Source organism: Rhododendron vialii, chromosome 2a (genome assembly GCF_030253575.1).
Source record: "Rhododendron vialii isolate Sample 1 chromosome 2a, ASM3025357v1".
Classification (NCBI taxonomy): Eukaryota; Viridiplantae; Streptophyta; class Magnoliopsida; order Ericales; family Ericaceae; genus Rhododendron; species Rhododendron vialii.
In genome coordinates this window covers 16,600,246-16,622,379 of record NC_080558.1, presented here as the reverse complement: position 1 = coordinate 16,622,379, position 22,134 = coordinate 16,600,246, and the positions used below count along the sequence as shown (strand labels likewise).

At 36.0% G+C, this 22,134-nt stretch overlaps 2 protein-coding genes and 1 non-coding gene across 5 annotated transcripts; 1 reads left to right on the top strand and 2 right to left on the bottom strand.

Annotated features, from left to right (window-relative positions):
- Positions 1 to 1,009: 1,009 nt before the first annotated feature.
- LOC131318257 (small nucleolar RNA snoR100) lies at positions 1,010 to 1,117 on the bottom strand. Its single transcript, XR_009197586.1, has one exon. It is a non-coding gene; the product is annotated as a small nucleolar RNA snoR100 (small nucleolar RNA).
- Positions 1,118 to 5,609: 4,492 nt separating this feature from the next.
- Positions 5,610 to 5,915, top strand: LOC131317226 (uncharacterized). The gene has a single exon (XM_058346792.1). It carries the CDS (start codon positions 5,610 to 5,612, stop codon positions 5,913 to 5,915), a length of 306 nt encoding a protein of 101 aa, XP_058202775.1.
- Positions 5,916 to 8,510: 2,595 nt separating this feature from the next.
- LOC131310958 (protein DETOXIFICATION 40-like) lies at positions 8,511 to 21,195 on the bottom strand. Of its 3 annotated transcripts, none has more exons than XR_009195353.1 (9): positions 20,741 to 21,195; positions 17,807 to 18,136; positions 15,992 to 16,293; positions 14,999 to 15,055; positions 14,284 to 14,522; positions 12,521 to 12,639; positions 11,894 to 11,980; positions 9,164 to 9,339; positions 8,511 to 8,946 (listed from the first exon to the last, which is right to left on the bottom strand). XR_009195353.1 is itself a non-coding variant. In XM_058338252.1 (9 exons), the coding sequence occupies exons 1-8, from the start codon at positions 21,086 to 21,088 to the stop codon at positions 9,235 to 9,237; spliced, it is 1,587 nt and encodes a 528-aa protein (XP_058194235.1). In that variant the 5' UTR covers positions 21,089 to 21,195; the 3' UTR covers positions 8,511 to 8,904; positions 9,215 to 9,234. The 3 variants fall into 3 exon arrangements, 2 of the variants coding, with proteins under 2 accessions (XP_058194235.1, XP_058194222.1); XM_058338252.1 differs by having other exon boundaries at positions 8,511 to 8,904; positions 9,215 to 9,339; XM_058338239.1 differs by having other exon boundaries at positions 8,511 to 9,339.
- Between the last annotated feature and the right edge of the window lie 939 nt (positions 21,196 to 22,134).

The following is a 22,134-nucleotide window of genomic DNA, read 5'->3' as shown; positions in this document are numbered from 1 at the left end:
AGGCAATTTGACGATAGGGTAGTAAGTCTTGAACAAGTTTTTAATAAGTGTTAGACTTGGGAGGCTGGTTTATTTATTTAACTTATAAATGTTAATTGATTGAGGAATTCGGTTGTCTACGTAAGTTTTTTTTTTTAACAAAAGTGGGAGGTATTGTATTGATAAAGTCTAATGACGCTTACATAACGAAATTCATTAAAAATAACTTAAACAAAGCCAAACTAGTCATCTAACTGATACAAAACGAGAAAGAACGAGGCGATTGATGTCTTTCATCCCCAACCCAGGCATCGCCTGTCGCACCTTCTGCTGAGTGAAAAATTTATATATCCTATAGCAGTCCCAACAAGAGATACATTGCTAGCCAAGAAAAAAAGACAACAAGAATTCAGACGATCAGATAAACTTCAATCAGAAATGAATACACACTAATGAATTTCTAGCAAAATAAACCACCAATAAATGCATATTAATCTTCTCGAGTCCGAATATAAACAAATCGTCCAAAAGCGAATTTTATTACTCTCATAAGGAAAGACAAAATTCTCACAAAAAGAGACAAAACTCCCACAATGAGAGACAAAACTCCCTCAGATCTTGCTCTAAATCCAGCTGCTCAAAAACTGCCGAATGGATCGCAACCCTCATTGCCTCCAGGGACGGAACCAAGATTTTACCCTAACAGTGGCGAAATATATATACTAAAAAAATTAAAAAATGTATTATAATATTAATAGTCATCGGCTCTAGAAAAAATTAAAATAACATAATAAAAATTATAGACAATGATGTTTTTTATTTGCACATGGAATATAAAAAAAGACTAATTTTAACTTTGAGTATCGATAATATCACTCCAACAACAACAATAACAACAACAACAGAACCCATGTAATCCCCAATCATTGGAGGTATGAGCAGAGGAGGATTGGAGACATACCTAACTTTTGGCAATATGTACAAAGTGGCTGATCTCAGAATACCACTTAAATAGTAGCCCTTCTATATGTGTTTTGCTGCGGAACCATGCCCCAAAATCAAAGTCAAATGACATCAGAGAAGATAGGCTTAGAAACTCAATTCAATTTATGTGCATATTACCATGCTTCCTTTATTGATAGTTCAGAGTATCGGTATGCACAATGATAATGCTACTCCCCGAATTTATAATGTCACTCTCCAGATCCCTATACGGATTTTCCAAATTGATAACCGCACTTCCTTTTGGGAGTGACATTATAAATTTAGTAAGTGGCATTATAATTAAATTTTTTTAATTTTTTAGGTTAAGTTACTTTAGGGTTAGAATTAATGTGGAGTTTTTTTTTTCTTAATTACACATGATCATTTATATTATTTCACGTTGGCCCATTGAATTTATATTATTACACATGATCATTTTTTTTCCATATAATAATTGCATTTTCTAAAATTTTTATCGTGATGACCGCCTCCACTAGACCCCCCTGGTCCTATCCTTGACTGCCTCCACTACTGCTACCACTAGGGCTCCGGTGACGGATTACATGCGGACAAACAACGTCGGTGACGGCGGCGGCTGCTAAATAGAGAGGGTCAAATCTGAAGAAGGAGAAAACGAAAAAAAAAAAACTATAATGAAGAGGGAGAGTGGATGGAAGGAGAGCGGATGGAAGAGGAAGAGCCCGGAGAGAGGAGGGAGAGGGGCACCTCCCCCAGGCAGAAAAGCAAGACAGTTGTGACTATTCAAAATCACCTTAGAGCTCTCAAAACCCTAGGAGGTGGCGTTGTATCTCTCTCGTATAACAGATGAATTGTTTGTCTACGTGAGGTTATAATGGCAATTGTTTAACAAATTTCTCATGTCGGCATATCAACTTCAAAAGACTCATGTCTTTTAGTATTATATACTTCCTCCGTCCCTATTTAATTATCCACTACGATTTTACGTGCATTTTTAACGGTTTATATCTCTCGATATATAATATGTTTTATGTTTTTGAAATCATTGTCTTATAGAAAAAATTGACATCTATCAAACAAAATCCATATTGTATATTTTTAGTAATTTACGCCAAGAGATATAAGCAGTTGAATTGAAAATGCACGTAAAACCGTAGTGGACAATTAAACAGGGACGGAGAGAATATAGTTTTTTTTCTTATAGGCCCTAAAATTATAGTATTATTACTTTTTGGGGGAGAATTAATTAGTTTATCCTTTTGTTTGTGGATTAGCTAAAATTTGTCGTTTCTGGTAATCTTTCTAAATTTCTTTTTCTATATTTTGTCATACTCGTATCTCTTTGAACTTAACCGCACACCATAATTGAAAAAAGGAAAGACGGAAACTGAAAAAAATTGAAATAAAACAGAGGCATGCAATGCAATGCGACCTCGCGTGATTGGCAACGCATGGGCGTCATGGGATAAATTTTTCACATTTAAAAAATGACAATTATTGAGGTGGTTGGTTTAGGACGGCTATTGAATCTTACGTACGTATACTTGGGGAAGAAACATTAAACTCCTATCTTTTAATAATCTATATATTTATAAAAGTGCTACACACAACGGTTGTGTAAAACACAGCACACAACCATTCTCTAGCCGTCCATTACTGTAACAAATGGTCACGATTCACTCAAATTCTTTCCCATAAAAGTTAGACTTTTTTTTGGAAGAGTTTGTTTAAAATTTAGACCATCCAAATACATCTGGACGGTCACAATCAACACAACGATTGTGCAAGTAGCATTTTTGATATATTTATGCTACGGGAATATATATGGATGTTATGCATTTGTGATAGATATGGATACAGATTTTAATTAGCTTCTGATTCTGTTGCAGATTTGATAAACTTGTTCGTTGTAATTACGAGATTATGAGAATTTCATTTATTTTTAAAAAATTAGTGTAGCAGAATCTCAAAATTAAGCTACCCAAATCCAGTTTCAAAAATTTGAGAATTTCATTCATTTTTTTTTTTAGCTTTATAGAATTTGTAGAATCCGTTATCTAAATTTTTTTGTACAAACTCCAAACCGATTTTAAAAAGCTAGAATCTCAAAATCTGCAAAAAAAAAAAAAAAAAAAAAAATTCTCGCAAACATGCAGTCTTCTCTCTGTATCATTCCAAATTTATCGGAGGTCGGAGGTCGGAGGAGGATAACTATTTAAGTCAACTCTTGAAGAGTCAGGCGGTCTAGTTAACTTCTTCCTGGTTTGGTATATAAGACTGTTTTGATTAACGTATAAACAGTGGGGGATTAGATTATGTATATTCATTAATTAATATACATTCCCTCAGCTCCCTTAATATATAGGGCTTGGAATGTGTGAGGAATTACATATCCCTTGGATAACTAGTCCCTTAAAAACTAGGAGTGTCAAACGGATAGATTTGAGCAGTATGTGCATAGATTATTCGCACACCAATGTGCGGTAGAGAGAAAGCCCTTGGAAAGTTTATGGTCTTTTTTGGGTATCCAAGAAATCATTGTTCTATCTCCAATCAAAAAAATGCACAATTTGTAGTTTATTATTTTATGTTTAACTTGCATATATTCTGACCTCGATCTTTTATTACATTAGGAATTTGAACAATATTGTATCGCAAATGATATATTTATGATTCGGTCTTACTATTGTCAGTCCACTAGGCTGACGATTAACACATTAAAAGACAAGAAAAACACGTATTTCTATGCATTTTTTACACCATTTAATACATATTCACACACTTATTATTGTCAGTCCATTGAGCTGATTTTAGAATTTTCCTTTATGATTAGTAGCAAGTTTGATGGGCTTCAAAATTGAAGCATGAAGGTTAATGCATTTGACATCTTTTTTGACAGCACCCTTGGAACTAAAGCCAAGAATGGAAATGCTCTTAGTAGATTAATTGATCACTGAGGTGATCATTTCAAATGATATATATATATTTTTTTTTTTCTCAGCAAACGAAACTATTTATAGAACTCGAAAGGGTTACATCGAGAGAATACATCCTAGCTCGTAGAGCCAAGAAGCACCAAAAGAAAATACAAACACATCCAACTAACAGTTGGATAACACACCTCAATCTAAGTTACAAGTCATCGATGCAGAATAATGTCATAGATTAGGATTCCGAACCAAAAGATGCATCTATGGATTCTCATAGATTCACTCTTTGAACAAACATTCATGAAATTTGTTCACTTTTTAAAGTTCACCAATAACATCAGTCACGCCATAAAACACTTTGATCGAATGTTTTGTTATATGTAGAAAAAAAGAGTTCAATCCGATGTTGTAGTTCTGGTGTTTTTTTTTTACTAAAATAATTGTCTTCTGAAATCATGTTGATCGATATTGAATCAACATAATCGTTGACATAATAGTTACTTTTAAGAAAATGATTTTAGTAATTGAAGTGGTTTGAGAAGGGGCAGGATCCTATATGTTGAAAACTCATGTGCCTTTGTACTGAGGGATTTTCTGGCCATTGAATTTAAAACCAAAAAAAAAAATTTGCACAATCCAACAGCCATAAAACACCTCTACACAGGGGCACAAAAATTTTCGAGATAGATGAAATCGGAGCCGTTCGAGAAACGTCTGCAAAGGCCCCAAGGAGGATCCTAATCCCCACCAAAATATCTAAAAAAAATTATTCCAAAGCCCAAGTATCCCGGTACTCAAATAAAATATGCATAATCCGATATGAATATTCCCCCGAAAAAATATTGGCCCAAGTATCAGCTGCATGGGGCTAACTGATTCTCTCTCTCTCTCTCTCTCTCTCTCTCTCTCTCTCTCTCTCTCTCTCTCTCTCTCCGTATATTTTAATTTTAGTAGTGTTTTTCTTTGCCAAAAACAGACATTATGTAGTACCGTTGAACTAAGTGATGCTTTGCTAGTAGCTACACCAGCTCCCAGCTTGGTTTTCAATCCCATTATTGTCAATGTCTACCGAACGTTATAATGCACATGCAATGCTTCATCACCAAATGACTTCCTCATATGACTCTACAATTGGACCATTAATTAATTACACTTCTTCCATTTTTTAAGACAATTCTACCACCGGTCCTGATTTGTTAACTTATTACTGGTCCAGTGTTTTTATGGACGTATAAATTATTTTAGGCCTGAGTTGATTGTTCTGTCCGTGACCTGCGTGCCAATTTTACTGTGAAATTGTGAATGATAGGGGTATTATCGGGACAAAGTTTTTGTGGGGTAGTTATATTCATTGGCATAGTATGTGAATGTGTCGGTCGGTCTTCCGAATATTGGACCTGGACATATACCCCCTCTCTTTTTTTTCCAATCTCTATATCCGGCTCAAATATTGGTTGACCCGAGGGACCAATCACATCGTCCACTAGCAAAGACCGAATTAAAATCAGAACAATTTCCCGTTTGGACTGGTCCAATAAAGGAAACGATAGCACATGTGTGGGAATTGAACTATCAAATTAAAAAAAATTCTACAGCCCATTATTGTCCGTGTTTAGAGTACCTCTTTCATTTCCTTATAAGTATTGCTCCAAAGCCATCTCGATCCTCACAAACTCAAACCACCTCTCTCTCACAAACTCAAACCACCTCTCTCTCTCTCTCTCTCTCTGTTAGCAAATGGCTCTTTTGAGTAGAAGATCATATGCTTACTCAAAGATGGAAAGGGAAGACCCAGAAGAGGCAAAGCATCGTTTGGCTCAGTTCTTGATCTACAAAGCACTAGAGAAAGCTGATCCTCGGACAAGACAGTCTTGCTTCAGAGTGAGAGTTAGTAAATTGAAGATTAAGATGGGGAGGAGATTGAAAAGATTAAGGAAGACCATGCTCTTAACCATGTCTGCAGCCAAACGTGGCCTTTACAAACAAGTTTCTAGTCGATTCAAGCGTTTGGTCCGAGGTGGACAGACCATGGTTATTGGTTAGCTTCCTCCATCGATCGTTGAGTTGAACTCTCTCTCTCTCTCTCTCTCTCTCTCTCTCTCTCTCTCTCTCTCTCTCTCTCTCTCTCTCTCTCTCTCTCTGTGTGTGTGTGACCCTTTTGCTATTTTGTTTTGGCAAGGAAAACAAGAGTATGCTAATTTAGATAAGGGTCTTCTAATTTAGTCATGAGACTGGCCCCTTAATTTGTGATAACTTATTTGCTTTCCTTTGTTTTCTTCGTATTTTTCCTGCTAGAAGTTCGTTGAACAATGTCTTATTTCTTTTGTTCATGGAAGAAAGTAATATTGGAAGTGTGGAGTTGTGAGTTTTTGAGCTCAAATTTGACACTTGTGATTTTTTTTTTTTTTGGGTATTGAAGTCCTCGATTGAACATTCTTGTTTCAATCAGACAACTGCATCATTATATCTCGAGATTCATCTATCTCTTGAATTTCGACAATACAGTTCAGAATTTAATAGATTGTGATAGTTACTAGTATATACATACATTTAACTTGTAACAAAGTTTGGTTTAACGTGCAAGGTATCGAAAGGCTTTATGTTATAAATATATTTTCTCGATACATAACACGATTGACAAAAAGTAAGAGAGAAGAGAATGAAAGAATATTTCCGAAATAAATTGGAATTTCCAAAAAGAAAATTATGAAATGACTATCCAAGAGAAGAAACAATATTTATATTTATCGTGTCCCCTTATATATATGCGTGAACCAATGACTTTGACCATAACTCGCACCCATGCAGATCAGCGTTCGTTGCACAATTGTTGGCATGAGCTCAGCGACGGGTCGGCGTGGCCCACCACCCCGAATTTAGATCGATTCTCACTCATATTTATATATAGGGATGCGATCCTATCCGGTAACTGTTTCGAATAATCTAATACTTTTTCACAATGCAAAGATATCTTCATTTAAAGATATATTTGTAAGATCCACACTTGTGAGATAATTCCAACAATTGCCCGGAGGATCCATCCCTGTATATATTTTGGTATTGGTAAAAAAAAATTTTGGCCCTTCTAAATAGTTAATTACTGTAATTAAACTTCATCAAAATCTTAACAACATTACAATCAATTCAATAATGCTACTCACACAACAATTCAAATACAACAACTTACATAATCTCTCACATACATGTAGGGCCCACATATAGTAGTATGTGTTGAGCCCATATATGTGTGAGAAGTTGTGTAAGTAATTGTGTTTGAATTATTATGTGGGTATCATTTTTGCAATTAATTACCCTCAAGAATCGAAATAATTTTCACACAGAGATAGAGAGCGCACCCCGCACGTTTTCACTGAAGAGAAAGTCTAAAAATACAATTATACACATGTGGAGATGACCTTATTTTATTGTTTTATTGGGAATTGTGTGTATGGACCAATTTACATGTATCTGAACTAATTTCTAGAAGGTCAGTTACAATTTCCACTAGCGAGGATCCTATTTAAAACCGAAGCAATGTCACATAGGAACTGGCCCCACAAGAGTCAATAAATCATCACCTAAGATATTTCGAACTTGAGAATTTAGGAAGAAGCAAATTAAACCCTCAGTCTTACGCCTTGACCACGAGGTCAATCTCTTGGTGTTCACATTGTACATGATGTTTCGCAAATTGTTGTGTTCGTAGCATTACTCATCAGATATAGAGGTGATGAACATGACCTTTCAAGAAACTAATTTGGAAATCGAGCGTAAGACATAAACTAGAATGAAATGAACATGAGCATGGTTACCTCTCCCCATGATTAAGCCTCCACCAAAAATTTTGAAACTAAACGAGTTAAAAACGCATAGCAAAAAGGTCATCCCATATCAATTTAAAACATGTCATAAATGTCAAAAATGGACCAGCAAACACGGACTAAGGAAGTATCTTCTTGGACTTTTCGCAGTACAAGATTTGATGGTTGGTTTTTATGCGTGCCCAAATGTTTTTTGGTCCTTTTCTAAAGCAAGTGTTGCTCATTTTTTTAAGCGGGACTAATATTGAAGTGATATGCGATTTTGCAAGATTTGAAATCTTTTGGGAAAATGACGACCAAGGACATATTTTGATAATTAATATCCGCGAAGGACATTTTCAGCATTAACAATTGTCTTAGCATGTCTTTGGAGGGTATTAATTATCAAAACACGTTTTGGACCGTCATTTTCCCTTGGATTAATATCCCATTAGGCCCTATGCAAGCCCACACAAAGCCCACTACGATGCATGTGTTACCTGATCCAAAAAAAAAAATCGAAATTTATGAAAGTAATAACCCATGAAATGGTAAAATGGAAAAATGATAGCCCAGAAAGTATTTTGATAATTAATACCCGTCAACAATCGATTAAAAGCCCGTTGTGGAATCTCCAATCAAATCTGACTTCTGCCCCGAACCGGCCCAACGTCACTTGTAGAGGGCTTAAAGAGAAAACTCGATTAGGGAAATTTATTACTTTTCTTGGAGCAATATATAATCACATGTCGATTAGAGGATATCTATATAATTCTAACACTAGAATTTAGTACTGTCTCAGTTTTACTTTGTAGATTGTTTGTATGTAAAAAACTTGGAAAAACTAGCTCTGGATCTTAAGTCCAGTATATTCTTATCTCTTCTTTAGTCCTCTTTTTTCCCAAAAACAAATCCATCCACAAATTCATCATACAAAAGTTATTAGCAATCTAAATAATAATATAAACAGTAAAATAGACCTTTTGGAAGGCTAAACAACATCGAACAGCCGAAAAGCATCGTTGATCATCTTCCGTAGGACGATGAGTATTGATCAGTGGGCCGTTTCGCATCAATCCTGAGGCCCACAGGTCAATCTGCCACCGTCGCCCCGCCTCTAGTGTGGCTGGGGCTGTGCTTGATCCAATCGCTCAAAGAACGTAGCCGTGACCCACTTTACATCAGTTCCCAAATTCATGCCAGAAACAAAACCTCAACAAAACCATGCCGTTTCTTTGAGAGTGATCGATAATTAAGAATGGTAAACTAATACTCCCTCCGTCCCTAAATAAGTGTCCGGCGCGCAAACCTAGGCCTTATAAAAGAAGCATATTTTTTGTTAAAAAATCTAATTTTTTTTTTACAATCTAATAGAACTCATTGCTATCTATTCATTTGTGAAAAAAAATTGATTTTTTTAGCGAAACAAATGCATTTTTTTAAAGGCTTAGATTTGCGCGCTCCGAATACTTATTTAGGGACGGAGGGAGCAGAAAATTTCACCACTAGTTATGACAAAAATGATAGATGTAAAGGTGTAATCCTTCAGCCCAATTCTCTAGTTATTGAGAAGCAACATTGAGAGCTTCTTCAGCATCAGTGGAGTCCTTTAGGAGTGGCTCATTTATGTCATCCCATTTTTTCAAACGGTTCTTAGCTTTCTCCACCTGAAAATCCAATTAATAGTGAAACCCTCTAAATTAATACTGTAAATAAATTAGGGCATGCTCATGCCTGAAGGCACGGCTCGAAATCAGTATTCAACGAATTATCCAGTTTTGTCTCTCTAACTTCTTGAAGGCCAACGCCTCATTCACAAAATTCCAACTACACAACTCAAGTATATCCACCGATAAACTTGAATCAACACATAAACAAACTAACAGTTGAATAGAGGTGTCAAATACGGCACGGCCCGTTTAACTTCGTGCCGTGCCGTGCCGGCCCATTTACTTTATTTACTTAAATCGTGTCGTGTCGTGCCGTGTCGTTTGTCAATCGTGCCGTGCCCTGCCGGCCCGTTTACTTAAATCGTGCCGTGCCATGCCGGCCCGTTTGCCCATCGTGTCGTGCCATGCCGGCCTGTTTATGAAATCGTATCGTGTCGTGTCGTGCCGGCCCATTTTCTTAAATCGTGTCGTGTCATGCCATTTTCAATCTTGTCGTGTCGTGCCGATCCGTTTTCTTAAATCGTGTATTGCCGGCCCGTGTTCTTAAATCATGTCGTGCCGTGCCGTTTTCAATCGTGTCAAGATGTGCCGGCCCATTTACTTAATCGTGTCGTGTCGGATTGGGCCGGGCCGGGCCGTTTTAAGTCATGTCGTTTTAGTCTGCCCTAACATGTGTGGGTTGACTTAAGGCATAACTAATCTGCATCAGACATGCAACTGTTGTATACATTTGGTTTTTTGGCATATTGGAAACTCAGTGACATTGGGCAAGGATAGAGAAATCCTTGCATTCACTACATCCTCATAAAAAACAAGGGATGAGTGTGTGTGTTTGAGAGAGAGAGAGAGAGAGCGAAGTTGCTATTCAACTTCGGTTGCCCCTTCTTTTTCCTTCTTTTTCTTTGAACGTCCCCTCTTTTTCCTCGCTTTTCTAGCTTCTTACTTAATAAATCTTAGATAACTTTTAGGTTAGTATACAAGCGAGTTTGGTAAAGGGCTCAATCAATCTGCAGTTGCGCTTTCAATTCTTGTTGTCGCACATTTGAATAGTTTGAGGTATTTCTTAAAAAAGCTTTTACCGTTTTACGCTCCTGTTAGTACACGAGAATTATGTTAGGCCAAAGGTTCACACTCGGTCTCAGAATATCATAATCACTCTGTAACTTGCAGAAGAAAAAAAGGAGAGGACAATTCACAATGAAAGGAGAAAAATAACAATGGACGCTGTATTTTCATATACCATGGCACGCCAAAAAAGTTTAACTAAAAAAATAACATATTACAACCCCTAATTAAAAAGAAATTCTTGGTCTTAATGAAGTAAAATTTAACAATTAAAAAAATAACATATTACAAATGGTCCTATTATCCTAGTCCAGGCTGTCCAGCTAATCCTTATTTATATATATTTTTCCCTTATTTCTATTATGTATTTTTTTTCTTTTTTTTTGACACTTTTTTTTTCTTTTTTGTTAGATTTGGGGTAAATAATATATATGACTTTTGCACGTTTCCTTTCATATTAAATTACTCTTGCACCATAAATATTTTGATAAGTTTTTCTAATTTTACTTGTTATCTTGTATTGTAATGTTAAATTTGCAAACCAAAGGTCCAAAGCCTATTTAATTTTACTAACAAAAACAAAACAAATATTTTTACCGAATAAAATTTGAAGGTTTTTTAAAAGTGAAAAAATAATTTTTTAAAAACATGATTTTTTAATAAATTGTTTTTTTAAAAAAATTAAATATCTTAGTTGTTTACCTTTAAAAAAAGGTAAACAAATATTTTTTACCGAATAGAAATTGTTTAATTTTTTTAAAATTTAAAAAAAAAAAGCCATTTGGCTTATTTAATTTTTTTTCCCGTGCCCTTTCGTGCCCACGCCCGTGCCCGTGCCTTTGCTAGAGCCGTGCCGTGCCCTGCCGTTCCTGTCCACTTTTCGTGCCTGTGCCCGTGTCGTGTCCGTCTACGACCGTGTCATGCCGTGCCGTGTCAGGCCAACTTTCGTGCCGTGCCCGTGCTGTGCCGCCCACTTCTGTGCCCGTGCCGTGCCCCGGGCCCACTACAATCGTGCTGTGTCGTGCCGTGCCAGTCCAATACCGTACCTGTGATGTGTCGTGCTGCTCCGTGCCCGTGTTGTGTCCGTGTCGTGTCGTGCCGTGCCGGCACGGCCCATTTGACACCTCTACAGTTGAAGTGCTCATGCCTGAATGCAGTACTTATCACCCGCCCTTTAAATTCAAATTATGTTGACCACGCTAGGAAATTGATTTTGACACATCAGTTTTAGCTACTCTTTGTGTCTTGATCATATGAGATTACAAAACAATAAATTGTGTGCCACTGGCTAAAAGTGGAATGCCAAAATCACATCTGTTGCAGTTTTCCAAATTCAGTTTTCCATTGCTTATACTAATATTTAAAATTAAGTTATCTAAATTCAGTTTTCCACATCTGTTGCAGTCACCAATATATTACCTCTCATGTATGAGATCACGTTTCACAAATGACATCAATTAATTCAAAGTTCTGGTACAAAAGTTACCTCTTTGTTCCAGTCTGTTCGATAAGTTGTCCAAATTAAGATGCTGGTCTGCATTACTGTTCCCCCAATCATTCCGGACCATATCCCCTAAGACATATGTAAACGACACCCATTTAATCATCGCAAATATTAAGTGACACAATCGATTTGCCACGCAACGTTATTTCAAGCAAATAAACCAACAAAGATGGCATACCAAATGAGCCCAGCTTAGACAAATGTGATCGATACTAGGCCTTGGAAAGTTGTTCACTCGAATTCTTTGATTTAAAATTAACCCCAAGTTAGGTAGGGTTAATTATGAATTTTGAATAAATTCTAAGACAGACTTATTTTCAATATTAGTAAATTCAGAAATAAACTTTTGGTCAAAGTAACTTCTTGGGTCTCAAAAGGAACAAGAAAAGCAACAAGTTAGGGAGAAAACTTTTAAAAAATTAAAAGGAAAAACGAAAATAATTCATTTTTTAAAAACTTATGATCATTTTTTTAACCTTTTAGATTAGATTCACATCATCAAAAGGAATCAGAAAATAAAAAAACTGATGCAAAATGGGAAAAAAACAAGAAAAAAAAGGCAGACTGACTCTTAATGATTTCTCCATTTTAATTAACGAGCAAATTTACCTTAGCGCCGAGATCAAACTTAAAGCCGAGAACACAGCCGATTGGGAGTCCAACAAAGTAATAACATCCCACATTCACATACGCCACGAATGCTTGCCATCCACACCCAACAGCCACACCTTCAACATAATACAAAGCATTTTAGTTTTTTTAGTTAATGGTTTGAAATCTTCCAATGTTTATATTTCCTTCAAAATATATGAATTTCGTCGATTACTTATTACCTGTCAATGCCAGCTTGTCACAAAAATGGAAGGAAACATACATTATATTATGTACATCTGCCAAATGTTGCAATCGAACTTTCTAATTTGAATGCTCTCCCATGATGCTACAATATACGTCGTCTTTACATATACAGTATGTGCCCCGATTTACATAGACACTCAAAATACTGGAACATAAACTCATATTCACTTCACAAAATTTGTATGCAATTTCATAGCATCAACCTTGAATTTATACTATTTTATGTTACGAGTTTTTATCTTAATGTATACACCTATTTGAACTTTCCGAATTTTTTAGACTTTTATATAAATATTTTCATTTCTATAAGCAAATATTATGAAATTCAAATGGATGGATACTCTACACATCTAAATGAGGGTGTGTATCGATCGGAGCACTATGAGACAAAGGAAAATAGCAAGAATATTCTTAAACTGCATTTTTTCTTCGACATAGAATTAAATAAGATATGGCCGGTTGGTGCTCTATGAATATTAGTGCAACGAATTGCAATATCTTGTGTCTGAATTATTTTATCTTCATGCGATCATCAAGTGAAGACAAACAATAATAAACAGCCCCCAAAAATGCCATTTTGCTATAAGGTTTGAGAGCAAGAAAACAAGCTCCATCCCCTAATCTCATGCTTTCTAAAACATTCTCTATAGCTAAATCAATCTCAGATCTCTGCAGCTAGAGGTACGTATTATTCAAACGCTCTCAGAGTACTACGTGACATTACCAACGTGGCACTTCTATCCAGTTTACATTGCGACAAATTTTTGCATTAAAGACATTAATATTATTCACGCAGTAAAGACATTATTATTCACTCTTGTTAGGTGGTTGGGAGATAATAAACGATCTACAATGTGTGGTGGCAATCTTTTATTCGTAGAGAGTACCACAATCACATGGTTTTCTTCATTTTATACCAAACTTGACAAATATTTTAGGAAATTTAACGTGGATATATAAATCAGACACCCTTGATCAACAATCATTCCATGTAGAGAATGGTAGTTGAATTACAACCCGTTGACGTGTTAAGTAATTGGTCAATATTAATGACTGCCATGTCCATCACTTACTGGTCAATGACATAAGGAGTGACCAAAAATATTTAGAATGCGTTTGGCCGCTAAATTAATTTTTCTCAAAGATGGTGGATATCATTGATATTTTATGGTATTTTATTTAGCTTTTCAACAAAATAAATAACTTGAGATATCCAAAAAGTAAAAACATGGACCAAAGTTTTAAGTGAAATGTTCGGGGCTTTTCGTTATAACCTTGTACTTTTTTATTCCTATCATCGAGACACTTATTAATCCAGAATTTTTCATGTGAATTCGATAAAACTTAACCACAACAATAAGAATAAAAAAGGACAATGACAATGATATGCAATAAGAAGCCAAAACACACCCTTTGATGATTTTAGCTTGAATTGCAAGTTATCAATGTCCTTATCTTTCTTTGCAATAATTGTTTTCGGATTTCATTTTTAAAATCAAGTAAGAAGCCATTACCGGACAAGACTGGTTGGACCCCATTGAGAATGAGAGTGACGGCAAGGAATGGACAGAGTTCAGAGACAGCATCAGCCACCGTCTCGCCGCTAGTGAAGGCATAGCTGATGACATGCCGGAGAGATAGAACCACCATTGCTTCGATGATGGCGATGACAAAAGAGACTAGATTCACCACTAATACAGAAAAAGCTGCCGATTTCGGATTCCCTGCTCCAAGCTCATTTCCAACCCTTACACTGTTTGTGATTAGATGATTACAAAATATAAATACTTATCCTAAACTTGTTGCGATTTTACTTAGGAAAGTTGCACCTAAGCCGAATTTCCAAAAGAAATAATTACATTCATCATAATGTGACAGAAGTATTTTTAAAATAATGTGATAGAGGTACCTTAAAAATTAAGAGTAATCATTTGATCGGTCTTTTAGTTTGAAATGATAAGACACCAAGCTGTCACGCGCTTTTTAGAGCTCATAGATTTGTATAGGCTATTGCTACAAGTTATGTGAGGATATTTTATTTTAATCTAATTTGAAAGAAAACAATCAACCAGATCATCAATTGGTACAAGTTAAACTAACATATCAATTATATGTACCAATTAATTACTAGTATATTATTAGTTGCTGATCATTACACATCCAACACAATCAGTTTAGTGTTACTGTATTAATTTGTTCGGCAACGTTAGAATCAGAACGAGAACTGACCTAGCAGCTGCATTGAAGCCAACAGAAACCATAAAAAGTAGCCCGTTTATCGACAAGCTGCATATATAAAATCGAGAAACATCGCTCATTAATAAATGCGTTCAACAATTCATTATATATCTTGTAATTACCAAGGGAAATGATTTTGCGACTCTCTTTTTTGTTAAAATCACTCCCCTGCAAGTGTATTTGACATTAAAAAATTGAAACGACACAAGATATTTGTTCTTTTTAAACGTCTACATCGGTCACTTAAGTCACTCAAATTTGATAGTAGGAGTAATATTCTCAGAGTGGTCATTTTATAACTTGAGGGAGGAAAGGCTGGTTCGGAAGAGATGGCTGAATATGATATGGACCAATGTGTCCCACCTAGAGTTCAGTTCTTCGCTTGGTTTTTGGCTGTGTTTTGGGGACCGACGATCCTGCAGTGCAGTTCGCACTGTAAAGCTGTAGAACGACCGATTCGACCGTTCATTTTGGCGTTGGACAACTCGGATTGGACCATTGGGTGGTCTATCCGTGCCACTTTTACTAGGCTGTTCTCTCTCTCTCTCTCTCTCTCTCTCTCTCTCTCTCTCTCTCTCTCTCTTCCCCTTTCGTTTCGTGATCTCTTTATTTCTGTGGTAATAAAATTTCTTCGTTGTTCAAAAAAAAATCATCCAAATTTGGTTAATTATTTATGAGTCAATGGTAGGACATGTGTATTTGTACGACGGAGAAATTTAAAAACAAGGGACAATATTTAGGCCTCTTTCCAGAAATCTTCTTAAAAAATAAGCAGTTTATTTCACATTTTTAAACTCAAAAATAATGTAAATAAAAAATAATTTTTTAATTTTTTTGCACCGTATTAAAGATCTTGATGAGATCTATTAAACAAGATCCATATTGGTAGGAAAATTATTTGCGCAAATACATTATTTTTTAGCTTGAAATTGCCTTCTTAAAAAATAAGTACTAATTTTACGTTCCGGAACGAGGTTAGCATACCAGACGGAGAGAGCATCCAAGGCAAGCTCAGGGTCTGGGAGCAGTCCGGCAACCAGCACCAGAATCTGCATGTACCACGTCTCCAGGCACAGCATCACTGCCGACGCAGATGATAATTTCACGAACTCCCATAGCCCAGAGAAGGCCTCCGTTCTGAAGCCGGTCCACGTGGCCTTACACTTATCGCTCACCAAGATGTAAATGAACTGGGCCCCCACTATGATCCACCACGACAGGCTCAGCACCAGTGACGCCCCTATCAACCCCGCCCCAATCTTGTACACCACCACCCAGCTTAGCACCTGTTGCAGCGGATTTATTTTCGGTACTCAAAGTCATGCAACATGCAATTTCACAAAAATGTCTCGATCCAATAGATAGGGAAACATATGGAAATCTCTCTATGGAATAAAAACTATGAATATGGCTTGTGAATTTGACGAGAGACATAATATATCGATATCCGTCGGAGCTGATTTTTTTACAAAGTCCCATAAAATGTTATTTTAAAATTTATGGATATTTTCTATATTTTTTATGAAATCCGGAACAGGCTCCGCAAAAAATACGGTGAATAGTGTAGTGTATGTAGACCGACTGTATGTACATGCATGTGAAAATCTATAGAATCAAAACTATAGAATCAAATCTATTGTTGATTCAATTTTTGATGAAACTTCTTGGAATTGTATAATGTTTGCTCAAAGCTCCTAATACTATGAATAGATCTTGTGAATACTCCAAGAAACAAAGAACAGAAGTCCTTCTCAAATATTCCCTTTTCTCCTCACTATAAATGCGGGGCTGCTCTCAAGAGATAGGGCAACGTTGTGACCTAACTGAAGTACGTATAAATAGGTTGTTAAACGCGCAGGAATGGCTTGAGCCAATCGTTGAGCCACTTGCAGATCCATGGACTGGACATGGGCCAAACAGTAGCTCCAGCCACTTTCTAAAAACTTGCTCACTTGCCTTCGCTTGTTGAATCTCTTTGCCAACACCTAATTGCTCTCATTCGCTCATTACAAAAAAATATAGATTCCATTCCACTCCTAGAACACCCTCTGAAAAATAATAAAATTATAATTCGATATAAATATGTGTTTTGTCGTACATACGGAATTGCTAATATAAGGAGGCACCAGAATATGGTCCTTACACCTTGTGCTTTAGGTTGAGTCCAAAATGCAATTTGCAATTCTCATCAAGTCCATGCATGTTTGAAAAACAGCTATATGGATGAGGACACAAACAAATAGTACAAAAAGTTAAAATACTCCCTCCGTCCCGAATTGTTTGACACTTTCATGCTTTTTGTTGTCCCATGTAATTTGTCCATTTTGAAAAGTCAAAAACAAAATATGGTAAACTTTTTATGTTACCCTTTTCTTTTGGGCACAAAATTTTAAATTCAAATTTTCAAGTACTATTCAGTACACTTGAAGGATAAGATTGGATACTTGATTTTTGCACAATATAATAATATTTCTTCCTTAAAAGTTAGAACTCTTAAGAGTATCAAATATTTTGGGACAGAAGGAGTAATATTAAGTCGATATGAGCGCAAGCAGTTCTGACATTCTGAGTTATAAGAAAATGCAAGTTTTACCGGTGGAATATAAACAAGAAACGCAACCCACAAGTACTCTCGTGAGAAACACCACTATTGTGTTTAACTTTTGAGTAAAATGGCTTGCTTTTTACCGTTGTTTCGATGGGAAAATTAGTTGATGTGCGTGTAAATAAGCTAGGACATCCCTCACCGTCGAAAAAAGAATAGAGAAGCAAAATCTAGTATAAAGCTTTGTACAGTACCAGGTGCAGCACAAGAGTGGACGCTGAGATGTACATGCTGGGGGCCACGATGCTCTGCGACTGCAGGAACTTCTGTATTGGGAAATTGACGGCGTACGCAAAGATCTGTGGGATGAGTCCGTAGACGAAAATCGCCGCTTCGTACGCCACAGCCGTTGATTCCCCCAGTAGTAAAAGGATCTTTTCCGATAGGAGGTAGATCACCGTTAACGGGATAGCGGTTGCGGAGAGTACCACCGTTGCTCTCTGGAGGTAGACCCCAAGCATTTCGTACTTGTGGGCTCCATACGCTTGACCGCAGAGAGTCTCCACCGCACTTCCCATTCCAAGCTGCCGTATGGCGACAGAAAACCCCCATTAAATAGTTTTGGCATTGAAAGATGATATATACACTCCATGTTTACTACTACGTGTATCAATTGCGCATGCATGTTTTTTTTGTATCTATATATATATGTGCATGAAACATTAATATCATATTATATATCTATGTTTGTGTCTTTTGAAAGTTTTTTCCGCTTGTTTGGCGAGCGAATAATGAAGAAGGGTCGATAAAAAGTGGATGGGTAAGCACATAAGATACATAATTTTTTTGTACCGTATTAAAAATCTCAATGAAATCTATCAAATAAGATACATATTGATAGAAAAATTATTTGCGTAAGCACATAATTTTTAAGCTTAAAATTATTTTCTTAAAAAATAAATACTTATTCATCTTTTTGTAAAATATTCTTTATTATTAAATAAAAAATAAATTCTTAAATCCGTTCTGAAATGAGGCCATATCCTAAGTACTTACTATTTTCTTTATTGAAACGGGGCATGAGTGATGCTACTAGAAACGTGCTAAGTAGACAGAAGTATATACGGAGTATGTGTTGTGAGTGCGTGACAGCTATTGTCAGTCCCACTAATTATTAAACACAAAATAGCTTTATATGATTACAAGGAGAAATTAATTAACAAGACAAGTTTTGGAGTTATGCAATATATTACTCCTACGACTAGTTCTCAAAAAATGGAATTATACTTTTGAAAGTGGATTCTCAACACTTCTGTCGGGAACTGCACACCGTGGACTGATCTGACATTTTTCGTTCCCTTGCTAGATCTCTATCTATTTCAATTATCCCGTTCATGTGGTGCATATCGTCGAGACGCTTAATTTTAGTTTAAAATCATGTTAGAAGGATGTCAATTAGCTATGGTCAAAATACGAAAACAAATTGAAATCGGGTGACGCATAATGTCCCTTTTCTGCTAAGGGAAATAAGTACTTGTTTTTCAAAGTACTTGTTTTTTTTTTTTTTTGAATTAAAAGTGATGTATTATTAGAAAATAACTTGTTTCATAAAGCGAGAAATTTAGTATTTAAAAAATAAGAACTTTAGTAGAACGAAGACCTGAATTAATCAAAACCCAACAAAATCCAATTTTGAGTTGTATTTGCAACAGGGGGCTTGTACACGACGGGTTATTAGCTTGGTGTTAGAGCACGCCCTTCAAAGGAAGAAAATATATGGCCCGTTGGTGGGGCTTTCAATTAACATCATTTTAAAATCAAAATTAAGGATCTCTGCCGCATGAACGTAGTGAAATAGGCCAGACATGGGAATGGAAAATGCCGAACTACATCACGACAGAATTGACGATAATCCATTCCATTACACTATTTATTTTTATTTTATTGTCTTTTATCTATGCCAGAGTATAACGCTGTTTATTTATGAACGAAAAAATACAAAACCAAAAATAATGTTAAAATTCACATAGCTAAAAAAAAATAAAATTGAAGATATAAATATAGGACAAGGTTTCAAAACAGTTGATACATTTGAAAATATTTTTAACATCTTCAAATGAACCATAAATATCAATGACACCATAAATTTTCAACTACTATTCAAAACAATGCTATGCCATTCAATTCTTGTGGTCCGAATTGGACCGTCAAGTAACATTCCCAATGTACGTACAAGGCAGATACGTCATCCTTCTGCATGTTTTTTTCAAAGAAATATCGGAAATTCTAGGACCACACCCACATGCACACCTATATACACACTCACACACACAAGTGTGTGTGCCCCACTGCAGTGTGTGTGGGGCCCACACACTTATATGTATGGGTGTGTATATTGGTGTGCATGTAGGTGTGAAGGTAGCACAACTCAAGAAATAAATGGTATCCTGTTGTCTAACTTGTCTTGGGTGAGTTCACTGTATTCTTGTGGTCCGAATATGACTCGTTGTCTACGTTGCGAACACAATATCTTGTCTAAATAAAGGGGTAAAAAAAAATCAAAAACACTATTTAGACGTCTTGGTTTTTTTTTCGGAAATAACTACTAGTAATATTTTGACGTTATTCATAACACGGAAAAAATTAGGGTGAAGCCAATAAGGTGAATTCAGATATACTAAGTTTGAAACTTGATAACTTTTTCAAACTAGACCTGAGAGAGAACTCTTGTGATCTAATTACTGTAGCACTTTTCATATATACAGTCAGTCTCAAATGAGAGAGTCCTTATTTTAGTTAAAATGTGGGCCTCCTCATTTTTTCCATTTTCCGATTGAATTTCGATGATCCAAGCCGCTCAATGTGTTCAAAACGTGATTTTAAGGGTACCCGCGAGAAATCGGCAAAAAAAAAAGACCGGGAAGGGCTTCATCCGAGCAGTTTTTATTTGAACCGTTCGATAAAAAATAAACAAAAACTGCTCGGATAAAGCTCTTCCCGGTCTTTTTTTTTGCTAATTTCTCCCGAATATCTTTAAAATCACGTTCTGAACACATTGAGCGGCTCGGATCATCGAAATTTAATCGGGAAAGAGAGGTCCGCATTTTATTAAAATGAGGTAGTCCTTACGGGAGACGGACTATATATATATACACACACACTTCGAAATTCAATACTTCCATACGTACCATGAGGCCGTAAGCAAACAACTGGATGCCCTGGTTGCCGAGAGAGGCGGCCGCGAGCTCGAGGTTCCCGAGGTGGCCGCAGAAAATCCGGGTGGACACAGACATAGAGTTGTTAATCAAGTACACCATCACCGCCGGTCCGGCGAGGCGGAACAGCAGCTTTAATTCAATCCAGCTGGCCAGCCGCAGCCGCTTGAAGGGTGGTAGTTGGGTGTCTGATAGCACTTTTTCTAGCTCGGAGTTTGGCTGGTATGCGGCGGACGGTGGTTCTGATGGTGGCGGTGGATTGGGTTGTAAGATGGGTTGGCGGAGCTCATCAGTAGTGTGAGACTCGATGCTTGTCACCATCTTTCTATATGGGTTTGTTTGGTTACGAGGAGAGGTTGTCTAATTCATGGGTTTTATATAGGATTGAAAGAGTGATCAAAACAATAGTATATTATACTACTCCTTCGGTCCCAAGTTGTTTATTTACTTTTTGACTTCGTCTTGTTCTAATTTTGTTCGTCCGTTTGACTTTTGAATAAACAAAAGCTTCTTTTTGTCCTTATTTTTTTGAAATAAAATAATTTTTCAAAAAAATTAAAGGTTAAATACTAAAAAATAAACTATTTTTAGGTGTACTCATTATGCTTCATAAATAAAAATTCGATCCTCAATATTAGACAAATAATTTGGGATGTAGGGAATATTATCATATGATACTGACCCCACTACCACTTTCATATGGTCATGAGACTCATGACTCGTCAACAAATTGTTCCATCAAGATCTTATAAAGTGAAAAAGCTGCAATTATTAACAGTGGCTAGAGAATCATATACTCTTTTTTTTTAACGGCAGAGAATTATATACTTAAGAGCATCTCTAATTCATCTCTCACTTTTTTTTATTTTGGAGACTTAAAAAAAAAATATTCTAATCAAAAAGTAATTTTGGAGAATCAACAACTCTAATCAAATTCTCCATTTTTCACCTCCAAAACTCCCCTTAATTCTTCCTCCATTTATTGTTCGCTGTTTTTTTTCCTTCTTTCATTAGATGCATGTTTTTTTTTATTCAAACCAATACAATTATAGGATAGTGTAAATGAGAAAAAAAAAAATATTATGAGTTCAAATGGTTTGAATGTACATTTGATGTTATTTCAAAATGCATTTAAATATACTTAATATTAGACTCATTTTGAAGGTATTATTATTGTCTTTTCAATAAAACCAATTTTGTAGAAAAATGATGCGTAATGTAAAAATCATAAGTAATTGACGAAATTCTAGCAAAAAAGTAAATAGAATATTAGTGGAGGAGAGAAATGGAGATGAGTCTCCATTTAGGAGATGATTCTCCATGGAGAGTGAGAATTGAGTCTCCAAAATGAGACCCCAAATGGAGAT

Bases quoted from the DNA above. Each gene is read 5' to 3' on its own strand.
- LOC131317226 (XM_058346792.1), top strand. From the start codon at position 5,610: ATGGCTCTTTTGAGTAGAAGATCATATGCTTACTCAAAGATGGAAAGG.
- LOC131310958 (XM_058338239.1), bottom strand. From the start codon at position 21,088: ATGGTGACAAGCATCGAGTCTCACACTACTGATGAGCTCCGCCAACCC. The intron at 18,137-20,740 runs GTACGTATGGAA...GCCATACGGCAG, and splicing joins TGTTTGCTTACGGCCTCATG to CTTGGAATGGGAAGTGCGGT. The intron at 16,294-17,806 runs GTACTGTACAAA...CCGCTGCAACAG, and splicing joins CCACTCTTGTGCTGCACCTG to GTGCTAAGCTGGGTGGTGGT.